This window comes from Pseudophryne corroboree, chromosome 3, assembly GCF_028390025.1.
Source record: "Pseudophryne corroboree isolate aPseCor3 chromosome 3, aPseCor3.hap2, whole genome shotgun sequence".
NCBI lineage: Eukaryota > Metazoa > Chordata > Amphibia > Anura > Myobatrachidae > Pseudophryne > Pseudophryne corroboree.
The window spans coordinates 205,417,131-205,433,362 of record NC_086446.1 but is presented as its reverse complement, the minus strand read 5'-3'; the positions used below and the strand labels follow the sequence as shown (position 1 = coordinate 205,433,362).

Genomic DNA, 16,232 nt, shown 5'->3' with positions numbered 1-16,232 from the left:
TAAAAGAGGTGCAATGAGGTAGTTGTATGACTAAGCTAAGCGACACAAGTGTGCGGCACAAACACCTGGCCCATCTAGGAGTGGCACTGCAGTGGCAGACAGGATGGTACGTAAAAAAACTAGGCTCCAAACAGCACAGGATGCAAAGAAGAAAAAGAGGCGCAAGATGGAATTGTCCTTGGGCCCTCCCACCCACCCTTATTTTGTATAAACAGAACATGCACACTTTAACAAACCAATCATTTCAGTGACAGGGTCTGCCACACGATCCTGTCACTGTTTGTTTGGGCCCCCACCAAAAAAGAAGCAATCAATCTCTTCTTGCACAAACTGGCTCTACAGAGGCAAGATGTCGCCCTCATCCTCCGATTCCTCACCCCTTTCACTGTGTACATCCTCCTCCTCACAGAGTATTAATTCATCCCCACTGGAATCCACCATCACAGGTCCCTGTGTACTTTCTGGAGGCAATTGCTTGTCAAATTCTTCCCGGGGGAATTTATAATTCATTTTCATGAACATCATCTTCTCCACATTTTGTGGAAGTAAACTCCTGCGCCGATCGCTGACAAGGTTACCGGCTGCACTAAACACTCTTCCGGAGTACACACTAGAGGGGGGGGGGGGGGGGGGCAACTTAGGTAAAATAAAGCCAGTTTGTGCAAGGGCATCCAAATTGACTCTTTTTCCTGCCTGTATACGTACGGACTGTCTGACATGCCTACTTGGATGCTGTCACTCATATAATGATTCTTTCAATGGTGACAGAATGATATGCAGTGACAGTAGACATGTCAGTAATCATTGGCAGGTCCTTCTGTCCAGACCAGATGTCAGCACTCGCTCCTGACTGCACTGCATCACCGCCAGCGGGTGGGCTAGGAAATCTTATCCTTTTCCTCTCAGCCTCCGTTGCGGGAGAAAATGAAGGAGGAGCTGTTAACGGGTCACATTCCGTTTGAGTTGACAATTTTCTCACCAGCAGGTCTTTGAACCTCTGCAGACTTGTGTCTGCCGGAAAGAGAGATACAACGTAGGCTTTAAACCTAGGATCGAGCACGGTGGGATGTAGTGCTCTGTAGTAGTGTTCTGCTTTCAACAGATTGACCACCCTTGAATCCTGGCAAAGCGAATGAAGGGCTCAAACCACAAGTCCCACATACTTTGCGGAATTGCCTTAGCTCCTCCTTCAATTTCTCCAGCTGCTTCTGCAAAAGCCTGATAAGGGGAATAACCTGACTCAAGCTGGCAGTGTCTGAACTGACTTCACATGTGGTAAGTTCGAAGGGTTGGAGAACCTTGCACAAGACAGAAATAATTCTCCACTGAGCTTGAGTCAGGTGCATTCCCCCTCCATTGCCTATATCTTAGGTGGATGTATAGGCGTGAATGCCCTTTGGCTGCTCCTCCATCCACTGAAGCATATAGAGTGTTGAATTCCACCTCGTTACCACCTCTTGCTTCAGGTGATGGCAGGACAGGTTCAGGAGTGTTTGATGGCACTCCAGTCTTCGGCGCACGGTGGCTGAATGCCAAAAGTGGCCTGCAATTTTTCGGGCCACCGACCAGCATCTCCTGCACGCCCCTGTTATTTTAAAAAAAATTCTGCACCACCAAATTAATTGTATGTGCAAAACATGGAACGTGCTGGAATTTGCCCAGATGTAATACAAGCACAATATTGATGGCGTTGTCCGATATCACAAATCCCCAGGAGAATCTAATTGGGGTAAGCCATTGTGCGATGAAGTCCCTCAGTTTCCGTAAGAGGTTGTCAGCGGTGTGCCTCTTACGGAAAGCGGTGATATATAGCGTAGCCTGCCTAGGAACGAGTTGGCGTTTGCAAGATGCTGCTACTGGTGCTGCTGCTGTTGTTGCTGCGGGAGGCCATACATCTACCCAGTGGGCTGTCACAGTCATGTAGTCCTTAGTCTGCCCTGTTCCACTTGTCCACATACCCGTGGTCAAGTGGACAGTGGGTACAACTGCATTTTTTAGGACACTGAGGACACTTTTTCTGGCGTCTCTGTACATTCTTGTTATCGCCTGCCTAATGAAGTGGAACCTAGATGGGATTTGATACCGGGGACATAGTAGCTCAAACAATTCTCTAAGTCCCGCTGAACTAATGGCAGATACCGGGCGCACATCTAACACCAATATAGCTGTCAAGGCCTCAGTTATCCGCTTTGCAAAAGGATGACTGCTGTCATATTTCATCTTCCTTACAAAGGACTGTTGGACAGTCAATTGCTTAGTTGAAGTAGTACAAGTGGTCTTCCGACTTCCCCTCTGGGATGATGATCGACTCCCATCAGCAACAACAGCAGTGGCAGCAACAGCAGGCATACCACTCAAGAATCCTCCGGAGGAATCCCGGTTAGGAGAGGACTCCTCAGTCTTGCCAGTGACATGGCCTGCAGGATTATTAACGTTGCTGATTGATGAGGAAGTTGACGTTGAGGGAGTTGGGGGTGTGGCTTGCAGGAGCTTGGGTAGAAGAGGAAGAAGAGATTTAGGTGTCAGTGGACTGCTTACGCTATTACCCAAAGTTTCACAACTTGACATTGACTTCTGATGTATGTGCAGCAGGTGATGTATAAGGGAGGATGTTCCTAGATGTTTAACATCCTTACCCCTACTTATTACAGATTGAAAGAGGCAACACACGCCTTGACACCTGGGGCCAAATGTAATAGAGTGAGAGTTTCAGAAAGTGAGAGATTTGGTAAGGTTTTTCAAGTTTTTTTTAAAAAGTTGCAATCATTTACATTGCAAAACCAGGTTGATCTTGCTGTGTAAATGATTGCCACTGTAAAAAAAGAAAACCTGCAAAATCTTATCAAATCTCTCACTTTTTGAAACTCTCACTCTATTACATATGGCCCCTGTTGTCCAGATTTGTGGAGAAACAATTCCACACCGAAGAGGTGGCTTTTTTGGTATTTTTCCCAGGCATCACAGGTGTCTCCCCCAGTGCCTGATTTAAACAAACCACATCACCATCAGAATCCTCATTGTCAACTTCCTCCTCAGCGCCAGCAACACCCATATCCTCATCCTGGTGTACTTCAACAGTGACATCTTCAATTTGATTATCAGAAACTGGACAGTGGGTGCTACTTCCAACACTTGCAGGGGGCGTGCAAATGGTGGAAGGAGCCACCTCTTCCCATCCAGTGTTGGGAAGGTCAGGCACCGCAACCGCCGACACATTTGGACTCTCCTTGGGGATTTGTGATACCATCTTAGAACGCACAGTTATTTTCTGTGATTTTTCCAGCTTAACTTTCATCATTTTTCTAGCGGGAGGCTAAGGGCTTCTATCGTCATGTGAAGCTGAACCACTAATCATGAACATAGGCCAGGGCCTTAGCCATTCTTTGCCACTCCATGTCATAAATGGCATATTGGCAAGTTTTACGTTTCTCCTCAGACCATTTCAATTTCTTTTTTTGGGTCTTTTTACTGAACTTTGGCTTTTTGGATTTTACATGCCCTCTACTATCACATTGGGCACTGGCCTTGGCAGAAAACGTTGATGGGATTTAATCATCTATGCCATGACTAGTGGCAGCAGCTTCAGCACTAGGAAGAAGTGGTTCTTGATCTTTCCCTATTTTATCCTCCAAATTATTGTTCTCAATTATTTTTCTGGAGTTATATAACAATATGCGGTACAGGAGAGTGTACCTCTACACCACGCAGGGCAAACCCTGTGAAAAATTTTTGGAATAAATATTAATAACTCCTTTATTTGGAGTAAATAATATACAGCACAGACAGCACCACTGAATTTAAATGGCAGCACCACTGGAGTGGACTTATAGGGTATTATCACTGGAATTATATGGCGGGATCACTGGACTTATAGGGCAGTATCACTGGAATTATATGGCAGGATCACTGGACTTATACGCCAGTACTACTGGAATTATATGGCAGTATCACTGGACTGTACTTATACGCTAGTACCACTGGAATTATACGGCAGGATCACTGGACTTATACTCCAGTACCACTGGAATTAAATGGCAGGATCAATGGAATTATGCGGCAGGATCAATGGAATTATGCGGCAGGATCACTGGATTTATACGGCAGTACCGCTGGACATATATGGCAGTATCAATGTAAATATACGGCAGTATCACTGGACATATACGACAGTATCACTGTACTGGACTTATACGCCAGTACCAATGGAATTATACAGCAGGATCACTGGACTTATACGCTAGTACCACTGGAATTATACGGCAGGATCACTGGATTTATACGGCAGTACCGCTGGACATATACGGCAGGATCAATGGACATATACGGCAGTATCACTGGACTGGACTTATACGCCAGTACCACTGGAATTATGTGCAGTATCACTGGATTTATGCGCAGTACCGCTGGACATATACAGCAGCACAGGGACCCCACCACTGGACTGATGCAGGACAACACAGCACCACTGCAATGGACTGGACTTACACAGCAGCACTGGACATATGGCAGCAGAGGACACCACCACTGTGACTGGACTGATGCAAGACAAGACACCACCACTAGACTGATGCAACACAACACAGCACCACTGCAATGGACTGGACTTATACAGCAGCACTAGACATATGGCAGCAGAGGACACAACCACTGTGACTGGACAGATGCAGCACAAGACATGGACACTGAGGACGGAGACACGTCCTCTCTCTACACTCTCCAATGCCGAGTGAAAATGGGCAGCTCCTTATATGGAATCCAAACCTTGCAAGAATCTGACAGCGGGATGATGACATTTTGCCTCGTTCTGGTTTCCGAGTTAGGCGGGAAAATCCGAGCCTGACTCGGATCCGGGCTCGTGACGTGAAGTCCGGGGGGGGTTCGTTTCTCTTAGAACTGAACCCGCTCATCTCTAGATAATTGTAATAAGCTCTCCTTATTTTAGGATTCTAACTGAATGAGTAGTGGTTGTCATTTCATTATGTTGGACTTGCAGGCAAACCACTCTCTTTCTGCATCAAGCTCTAATCTAACAGTTGATGAGAGGGTGTGTGTGGGGGGTTATCATACCCTTTAAAGAGTGGGCAAGTTTATGCTCAAAGTATCCAGTGAGCTTCTACCTACCATTTTATAGAATGTTCTTTATAAATGCTACCTGGAAGCTGGATTGGTTGCTGTAGACAACTCAGCCGACGGTTGATTGATTTTTATCTATGAATAATAGCTGCTTCACTGTCAATGTATCTTTTTTCTTCAGGTTAAGGCTCATTTTTCTTAAGAGGAAACATTTATTTATTTATTTAAAAAGGAAGGGTACTGTATTTAAGGGGAAGGAAGTTGCATTATTATGAAACTTTTTGCACGATACGTCTCTAAACAGTTTTTCGCCTCTTGGAATGTTGAAGTGCCCTTTTTGGATGTCCCTTGATGAGGGCTGGGCTGACAAATGATGTGCATTGTTGTAAAACTAAGGCCACACGCATATGGACACAGCTACCTATGAATATGATATGCAAAGTGTATGTATGTATGCCTGGCCCCAAAACCAATCTCATGACATTGAGTGTTGGTATTTTAAATACTGTTTATCTTTTTATATAGTTATGCAATGTTGCCAAACCTCTCAGTAACTGGGGCTAAAACCCCTCCATATCCGTTTCCCGCTACTGCTCAGTCAGCCAGCCAGCATCAGCACAGAAAACTAGATGGGCGCAAACTCCAAAAAGGTTATTGTGACCCAACCTCAATGTCCGTGTAACAATTTTGTGCCATTTTAGTATGTGATGTTTTGATAAATAGCATAAATTCATCAAATCCTTGGGTCTTGCTCAGTGGTGCAAGTAGAAAAAAGTCTTACAAAATGGGTGTGGCCAAATGCCATATGGGGCGTGGTCAATGAAAATGTGGGCGTGATACACATATGGGGGAGGGGCAGATACACATATGACCCCCCCAGTGCCAGATACACGTTGCCCCACAGGGCCAGATACACGTTGCCCCACAGGGCCAGATACACGTTGCCCCACAGTGCCAGATACACGTTGCCCCACAGTGCCAGATACACGTTGCCCCACAGTGCCAGATACACGAATGCCCCACAGTGCCAGATACACGAATGCCCCACAGTGCCAGATACATGAATGCCCCACAGTGCGAGATACACGAATGCCCCACAGTGCCAGATACACGAATGCCCCACAGTGCGAGATACACGAATGCCCCACAGTGCCAGATACACGAATGCCCCACAGTGCCAGATACACGTTGCCCCACAGTGCCAGATACACGTTGCCCCACAGTGCCAGATACACGTTGTCCCACAGTGCCAGATACACGAATGCCCCACAGTGCCATATACACGAATGTCCCACAATGCCAGATATACATTGCCCCCACAGTGCCAGATATACATTGCCCCCCACAGTGCCAGATATGCATTGCCCCCCACAGTGCCATATATGCATTGCCCTCCACAGTGCCAGATATGCATTGCCCCCCACAGTGCCAGATATACATTGCCCCCCACAGTGCCAGATATACATTGCCCCCCACAGTGCCAGATATACATTGCCCCCTACAGTGCCAGATATACATTGCCCCCCACAGTGCCAGATATACATTGCCCCCCACAGTGCCAGGTATTCATGAAGCAGCAGCCCCCCCCCCTTCCCCTGCTCACCGCTGCTGCTGTCTTGTGTGAGGGGAGGAGAGCGCAGCCTGCGCCTCTCCTTCCCCTCAGTCTCCGGCGGGTGAGTTCAATTCAGCGCCGATCCGTGAGCCAATCAAAGCACCGCGAGCTTTGATTGGCTCACGGGCGGCGCTGATTTGAAAGAAGACATTGAGGGGCAGGAGAGGCGCAGGCTGCGCTCTCCTCCCCTCACATCAGTGGTAGTGAGCGACGGCCTGTCGGTGTGGGTACAGCGTACCCACGACGAAATTCTTAAGGGTACGCCATACCCCCCCGTACCCGCATACTTGCACCGCTGGTCTAAATGAACTCTTGAGCATCTGCAAAGATGTATTTTGTTTACCAAGAGAAATGCACAAAAGACCTAAGGTGGGTACACACTTAGCGATGAATTAAACAACGTTGCTAATTTTGACCCTTCCTGAGCTACATCATTTGATTTATCGCTAAATGTGTATGCCATTGACGACGAGTGATGTGCGGCCCCACGGGTTGTTAAAGACCCTCGCTGTTGGCCGTGCATGTAGCTCTATTTAGACTGTCGTCCAAAAACTGCATGCAAAGTTTAATTTTAGAAGAAAAGTTTGTTTTTTGCTAAAATATTAGCAATAACACAGAAGTTGTCAATTTTCTTGATTTATTTTAAAGAATTCATAGAAAAAAAAAGTTCCTTCTTTATTTTTTATGACTTTTTATTTTATCAAAATAGATCATTCAATAGTTTATTATTCCAAATATACTAATAATATTCTAAAATCATCCTTAACATTTAAAAATCATGCGTAAAATATACCCGGGTCATAATGACCCACCTAAACATCTGTGTAAAAACGTTCTACCACAAAGACGCTTGGTAAATAGTTGGTTACCATGTACTGTATAATATCTAAAATCAGTATCAACAAATAATATGAACGTTACATTTGCTATATCTAGTTACTGTAGAAGCAAATATACAAAATACTACTAATATAAATGTATTTTTACAAAATGATCAAAATAGAATTACCCTAATGCTCCTGAGTCCCTCCTGGTTCCACAGCCAATCCAGTCTAATCTCTGGACATGTGATACCAAGCTGCATGCTCATATATTTTAGTTCTAACTGCCTATTTATAAATGCCTGGGAATATCAGTTAGATATAATAGTGCAGGAAAAAAAACATGCCAAGTTAATACAGGTTGAGTATCCCATATCCATATACGGACTTTTTTGAGGGAGAGTGAGATAGTGAAACCTTTGTTTTTTGATGGCTCAATGTACACAAACTTTGTTTAATACACAAAGTTATTAATAATATCATATTAAATGACCTTCAGGCTGTGTGTATAAGGTATATATTTAACATAAATTAATTGTGTGTATGTACACACACTTTGTTTAATGCACAAAGTTATAAAAAAGATTGGCTAAAATTATCTTCAGGCTGTTTGTATAAGGTGTATATGATACATAAATGCATCCTGTGCTTAGATTTAGGTCCCATCACCATGATATCTCATTATGGTATCTAATTATTCCAAAATACTGAAAAATCCGATATCCAAAATACCTCTGGTCCCAAGCATTTTGGATAAGGGATACTCAACCTGTATAGTCTATTCTATTTTATGGCAATTGTATTTTTATATGGCATTCCTTAGGCTGTATGCAAGAGTTAAACACAGTATGTTTTATTTAGTGAATTGGGGACCCCCGACTGCAAGTGACAACAGCCCCCGTCGTCGCCCCCCCCCTCCCCCCCAATTATTTCCAGTGAAGTGGAGTTAACAGAGTAGACTACAATAAAGCCTGTCCAGGAATAGCTTATGCTGGAACATGAGTAATGGAATAGTGTCATTCCCCTATTTCATTATCATTGTCATCCGTTCTTTTGTTTAGAAAAGCTTCTCTGTAAAAGTTGTAGTTGAAATAAAAATAGAGGCTGTAAGTTATAGCAGATCGTCCAGTGCTTAGACTGCCACAGTTTCTTATGACTGAAATGCTCCAATTTTTATATCTCTATTGATTCTGTCTATCAATGAAGAAGCTCTGGGAGTACATGGGAAAGGAAAGCCATTAAAGAGATTGAGGTTTAGCAGAAAACAATGGCAGAAGATTCAAAACTAATTATTTACAATCATTCTGTTGTACAACAAAAATATATGGTACATTCATGGAAAGATAGCATCTAAAAAGAGGAACAACACAACTTTAAAAACACAGTTAAAAATATAATACTTTTACAAAACTGTAAAAGTAAACTATTTCATATATACATTTTCAGAGCATTTTGTGATTTCCAGAAACGTATTTGCAAAAGTTTCGCACTGGTCGGAATGTTAGATATTTTGTTTCTACAGATGTAGCCATGGTCATCTTACTACGATGCGGCATGTTGCATCACGTAATGCAGCATGCCGCATTGCAGAATTCTGCATCGCAACAAATATGAGCATGGCTACATCTGTATGTACAAAAGGAATATAAGTATTTCAAATACAATTGGTGTGCTCTTGTACACATTCTCAGTAAGCCCTGAAGATGTGTGCAATGGAAACATGGGTTCAATTCAATCAAATGTGAATGGCTTTGCGGAATATTGCATCTACAGTACATCACAGATTTTCTTTCATTCCCACAGAGGTGCGCACATTGCCGGGGATACTATATATGCAGGGGCGCTTCTAGAGAGGAGGAGGCTCGTGTGCAGACTTCGTCTGGCCCCCTCCTCTCTAGCCGGACGCGCTGTAGAGACTCTGGGCACTAGGGTGACTAGGAGATCCTAGTGCTGTCCCAGAGTCTAGTGTGCATGTGTAGATCTCTGGGAAAATTGCAGGATGATCATTTTCCCAGTGATTTTCTTATTGCCCGTGTGCAAAACACCTGGAGAATGGCCGCCACACTATTTTTCTAGGGATTTCTGCAGCGCTGCTGCCGATGCGGTACTCCGGATGGTAAGTAAAAGAAAAATAGGTGCAGGGTGTGCGATGTGGATCCCAGGGGCCCGAGTGCACCGCACACTCTGCACCCATTATATATGCTAGTATATATATGACAAATATACACACATCTCCGGTATCACGCCTTGCAATTGAATCGGACTCTCCAGCGTGCATTACACTGAATGTGAGTGCATCTTTTTTACATTTACAGCTCCAACTCGCAGAGAAGTGTCAGTTTTCATAAATATAGCCCTCTTTATTTATCCTACTGTTGTTTTACTCTAATACTAGGCTTCAAAGCATCTCTGTGTATCTCCCTTGCATTTTATTTAATTTTCTTATATGTTAATCTGTATGTAGGCTGTTACGTACATACAATAGCACTTTAACATGTCAGATGCGGATTCTAACAGGTCATCAATGTATTTAGTTACTGTAGATTGTTAGCTCTGCTGTTGGTTTGGGAATATTTTTTTTCCGAGTGATTGTTTTCTACTAAGATCATTCACTGCTGATGCACCGAACTGTGAACAATGCATTGTTAAGCCCAATTTTCTGGTCAATTTAGTATTGATTGTTATTTGATATCTTCTATGCTTACAGGAGAAATCACCACGACAACTCTACTGGATCGGGAAGCTAAGTCAGAGTACATCTTAATTATCCGAGCAGTGGACGGTGGTGTTGGACCCAATCAAAAAATTGGCATTGCAACAGTGAGTTGAATTTTAATTTTCTGTTGGCAAACACAAGTTCCCGGTATTTTTAGAACTTGAATTGCAGTTTTTAAAATATAGCATTTACTTAAAGTCATATAAAACCGTTTTAACCATGTTTTGTCTTTTCTATATGGATTCTACACTTGTATCCCATTACTTAGCTACTGATAAATTAGGGAGTAATTTGTAATTATAAAGATGCCCAAACACCCGACAGCATTTACAAATTTACAGTACACTACAAGATACTGTATGTTTTGGATTGGGAGTAAATCTAGCCAGTTGATGACATCTTTCTGACTGGGTTTATAGACGTTGGACAGCCAAGCTGACTGGTCCATGTGCTCTTGGTGCTGAAGTTGAGTGACAGCATCAAGTGACATCATAGGCGTGCGCAGAACATTTTATTTGGGGGTGCACCATGGTGTTTAGCACCACCTACTGGGCGTGTCTATTGGCACTCAAAGCAATATAAATCACATACCACAAGGGGCATGGCCACTGCACATGTGAGCGTGCCAACATGACACACCACCTGTCTCTCATTAATCTGGGAGCATTCCTTTCCATTCCATATGCACCTTACTTACAGTATATGGTGGTTTCTTACAATGGGGAACCTCTGAAGAAATGTCCTCCCTGGGCAGACAGCATCTTCTATCATTAATCACTATTCATGTAGGAAATTACATGGTCCAGAAGATGCTTTTTTTGTGTAGGAATATAACCAAGATCATCATAATGTCACAGAGGTTCAACCAGACTCATGTCACCTCCTACTCCCTGTGTCTCTCAGCCACACCCTCACCTCCCAGCCCCACCATCTCCTCCTCTCCCTGCATTGTCTTTCACCCCCACCATCATCCCCTCCCAACATTGTCTCTCATCCACATTCATTTCCCGCCTGCATCTCCTTGTCACGCATCTCCTTCAATCTGCCTCACTTTGTATCTCTCAGTCTCCCCCTTCACTCTGTGCCTCTCAGCCTCTCTCCTGCACTCTGCCTCTCAGCTTGCCCCCTGCACTCTGTGTCTACTGGCCTTCACCTCCCTTCATTCTGTAACTAGTGCCCCTTACACATATGCCCCCAGTAATGCCAGATACACACATGCCCCCCAGTGGTGCCCCTTACTCAATGTCCCCAGTGGTGTCATATACACATATGCCCCCAGTGGTGCCAAATAAACATATGCTCTCATAGTACCAGATACACATATGCCCCCAGTGGTGCCAGATACGCATATGCCCCCAGTGCTGCCAGATACACATATGCCCCCAGCGATGCCAGATACACATATGCCCCCAGCGATGCCAGATACACATATGCCCACAGCGGTGCCAGATACATATGTCCCCAGCCGTGCCAGATACATATATGCCCCCAGCGCTGTCAGATACATATGCCCCCAGCGCTGCCAAATACATATATGCCCCCAAGCTACCAGATACATAAATGCCCCCAGTGCTGCCAGATACATAAATGCCCCCAGTGCTGCCAGATACATAAATGCCCCCAGTGCTGCCAGATACATAAATGCCCCCAGCAGTGCCAGATACATATGCCCCCAGTGCTGCCAGATACCCAGATACATATATGCCCCCCAGTGCTGCCAGATACATATATGCCCCCAGTGCTGCCAGATACATAAATGCTCCCAAGCTGCCAGATACTTAAATGCCCCCAGCAGTGCCAGATACATATGCCCCCAGTGCTGCCAGATACATATATGCCCCCAAGCTGCCAGATACATAAATGCCCCAGTGGTGCCAGATACATATGCCCCCCAGTGTTGCCAGATACACAAATGCCCCCTGCGATGCTCACCCTCCTCTGCTGCCGCCAATTCCCATCTATGACGCTGAAGGGGGAGGAGAGCGCAGCGTGCGTCTCTCCTGTGCCTCGCCTCACTCGCTGTGTCCCTGGCTGTCAACCAATCAAACCTCATGGGCCAGCAGCCAATCAAGAGCTAGTCCACGAGCTCTTAATGGTTGACAGCCAAGAGACATTTTAAATGATTGCCGGAGACGGGGACACAGTGAGGGGCAGGAGAGACACGTGCTGCGCTCTCCTTCCTTCAGCGTCAGAGACAGGAATTGGTGGCGGCAGCAGCAGCAGAAGGCGTGTGTGCGGGGGTGCCAGACATTAGGGGGTGCCTGTGCACACCAGGCACCCCCTGTGCGCACACCTATGAGTGACATCACTGAGGCATGGTTCATACATGATAGCAATAGTTTCTAGTACATTAGTTGGCAGCTGAATTCCTATTAACTTTTGGTTCAGCCCAGCGTTGTCATTTTGGTAACATGTATTGCAAGAAATGTCTATACAATCTAATAGTAAATATGCTTTATACATAAGGAAAGAGGAAACAACAATACATACATGTTTAGTTTCTGTGCAACCAATTCCAATCTTGTACATAGGCATTTTTAGGAACAGAATCGAAGATATGTTGAATACTAAACTGCTAGAAGGATTCATTTTGATAGACTCAATGGAGATAGTGAAATCTTAAAACGTATGGCTCGCATGTAAGCCAGACAATAACCAGTCACCCAATGACTACCAATCTGCTTTTTATTACATTTTTTTTGCTGTTCTTGTAGATCTGATCGCATTTAAAGATGTGATATCTGAAATGTTATATAATAAAGATGGCTGAGCTAGCACATAGATGTAGTGGTGTCCCACTGCTTACACCAGTGGTTCCCAAATGCGGTCCTCAAGGCACCCCAACAGTACCGGTTTTAAGGATATCCATGCTTGGACACAGACTTAATTAGTAGCTCAGTCAGTTTGATTATCTGTGCACAAGCAGAGATATCCCTACAACCTGGACTGTTGGGGTGCCTTGAGGAAAGCATTTGGGAACCACTTTCTTACACTAATTATTATGCTCTACAGGAGGCAATACTGCATAAAGGGCCTATTTCAGCTATAGTAAGGTGACTTGCAGGGCATTTTCAAATACACTCAGTGCTAAGTTGTAGGCAACTTAGTTGTTGTGTGTGGACAGAATTGCAGGCTGTGCAGAGCTGTGTGTATGCATAAGTATGCTTGTTTTCAAACACGATGATGATGATGATGATGATGATGATGATGATAGCTATGACACCAAGCGTACAGATAGGGGAGATCCGAACACACAGCTGCATACAGCTCAACCTATGGTGAATCCATAACTGTTGCTCAAAAGACAATATTATGCCTAGGTTTTGGCAGTTTGAAATCCAGCACAGAAGTTTTATGGGACCCTCTGAACTTAATAAAGACCAGAAAACCACTAGAAAAGTTACAGCATTTTCTGCCTTTAAATCCCCATCCCCATCAAGAAACGTGTGTAGTGCCATGCTATAAAAGAAGCCTTAAAATGTTTTGCTTATTGCTGCTATAGAATGTTTTCATTGCATTCCTTTGCGTAATGTATTCTATCTGAAAGGTTTTGATTTCCATTTTAATGCTGCATAATAAATATTAATAGAAAGGTGTTACCACAAACATGTTAACACAGATAACAGCACACAGTTCAGGACACAGCAGAATGATATTCAATCAAGAGTTATCTAGAGGGAAGTGTAAAGACATTTAATTACCACGTGTAATTAATTTGTGACTGCACTTACAGAACACAGTTTGTTACGTTACTTTGCTTAACCTGTGGTGATAACCCAGAAATAGCAAATGAATGTGAAGCAGGATATCTGAAATCCGATTTCACAGCAAATGTCATCCCCACCACATACAGTACTGTATGAGTGGGCGTTGGGCAAGCAACTGCCCTTTGTTTCATAATCTTTCTCTATCGTCCTAGTGGATGCTGGGGTTCCTGAAAGGACCATGGGGGAATAGCGGCTCCGCAGGAGACAGGGCACAAAAAGTAAAGCTTTTTCCGATCAGGTGGTGTGCACTGGCTCCTTCCCCTATGACCCTCCTCCAGACTCCAGTTAGATTTTTGTGCCCGGCCGAGAAGGGTGCAATCTAGGTGGCTCTCCTAAAGAGCTGCTTAGAAAAAGTTTAGCTAGGTTTTTTATTTTACAGTGATTCCTGCTGGCAACAGGATCACTGCAGCGAGGGACTGAGGGGAGAAGGAGTCAACTCACCTGCGTGCAGGATGGATTGGCTTCTTGGCTACTGGACATCAAGCTCCAGAGGGACGATCACAGGTACAGCCTGGATGGTCACCGGAGCCACGCCGCCGGCCCCCTTGCAGATGCTGAAGACAGAAGAGGTCCAGAATCGGCGGCTGAAGACTCCTGCAGTCTTCAAAAGGTAGCGCACAGCACTGCAGCTGTGCGCCATTTTCCTCTCAGCACACTTCACACGGCAGTCACTGAGGGTGCAGGGCGCTGGGAGGGGGGCGCCCTGGGAGGCAAAATGATTACCTATAAAGGCTAAAAATACCTCACATATAGCCCTAGAGGCTATATGGAGATATTTAACCCCTGCCTAATTTTTCTAAATAGCGGGAGACGAGCCCGCCAGAAAAGGGGCGGGGCCTATCTCCTCAGCACACGGCGCCATTTCCTCTCACAGCTCCGCTGGTCAGGACGGCTCCCAAGTCTCTCCCCTGCACTGCACTACAGAAACAGGGTAAAACAGAGAGGGGGGGGCACATTTATGGCGATATTTTGATATAACAAAGCAGCTATAAGGGAGCACTTAGTATAAGGCTACCACTGATATATATATAGCGCTTTTGGTGTGTGCTGGCAAACTCTCCCTCTGTCTCCCCAAAGGGCTAGTGGGTCCTGTCTTCGTTAGGAGCATTCCCTGTGTGTCTGCTGTGTGTCGGTACGTGTGTGTCGACATGTATGAGGACGATATTGGTGTGGAGGCGGAGCAATTGCCAAATATGAGGATGTCACCCCCTAGGGAGTCGACACCGGAATGGATGCCTTTATTTATGGAACTACGGGATAGTGTCAACACGCTAAAGCAGTCGTTTGACGACATGAGGCGGCCGGACAATCAATTAGTGCCTGTCCAGGCGACTCAAACACCGTCAGGGGCTGTGAAACGCCCTTTGCCTCAGTCGGTCGACACAGACCCAGACACAGGCGATGACTCCAGTGGTGACGGTGACGAATCAACCGTATTTTCCAGTAGGGCCACACGTTATATGATTTTGGCAATGAAGGAGGCGTTACATTTAGCTGATACTACAGGTACCACTAAACAGGGTATTATGTGGGGTATGAAAAAACTACCTATAGTTTTTCCTGAATCAGAAGAATTAAATGACGTGTGTAATGAAGCGTGGGTTGCCCCTGATAAAAAGCTGATAATTTCAAAGAAATTATTGGCATTATACCCTTTCCCGCCAGAGGTTAGGGAGCGCTGGGAAACACCTCCTAGGGTGGACAAGGCGCTAACACGCTTATCGAAACAAGTGGCGTTACCCTCTCCTGAGACGGCCGCACTTAAAGATCCATCAGATAGGAGGATGGAAAATATCCAAAAAAGTATATACACACATGCAGGTGTTATACTACGACCAGCTGTAGCGACTGCCTGGATGGGCAGTGCTGGGGTAGTTTGGTCAGAGTCCCTGATTGAAAATATTGATACCCTGGACAGGGACAATATTTTACTGTCGTTAGAACAAATAAAGGATGCATTTCTTTATATGCGTGATGCACAGAGGGATATCTGCACACTGGCATCACGGGTAAGTGCTATGTCCATTTCGGCCAGAAGAGCTTTATGGACGCGACAGTGGACAGGCGATGCGGATTCAAAACGGCATATGGAAGTTTTGCCGTATAAAGGGGAGGAGTTATTTGGAGTCGGTCTATCAGATTTGGTGGCCACGGCTACAGCCGGGAAATCCACCTTTCTACCTCAAGTCACTCCCCCACAGAAAAAGGCACCGACTTTTCAACCGCAGCCCTTTCGTTCCTTT

General features: G+C 45.0%; 1 protein-coding gene across 7 annotated transcripts in view; it reads left to right on the top strand.

Annotated features, from left to right (window-relative positions):
• Positions 1 to 16,232, top strand: part of CDH23 (cadherin related 23) — a 1,868,204-nt gene that overhangs the window by 1,361,522 nt on the left and 490,450 nt on the right. For all 7 annotated transcript variants that reach the window (XM_063958779.1, XM_063958778.1, XM_063958781.1 and 4 more), the window contains one exon: positions 10,214 to 10,326. In XM_063958779.1, coding sequence (XP_063814849.1) covers positions 10,214 to 10,326 — 113 coding nt within the window. The remainder of the gene's footprint in view (positions 1 to 10,213; positions 10,327 to 16,232) is intronic.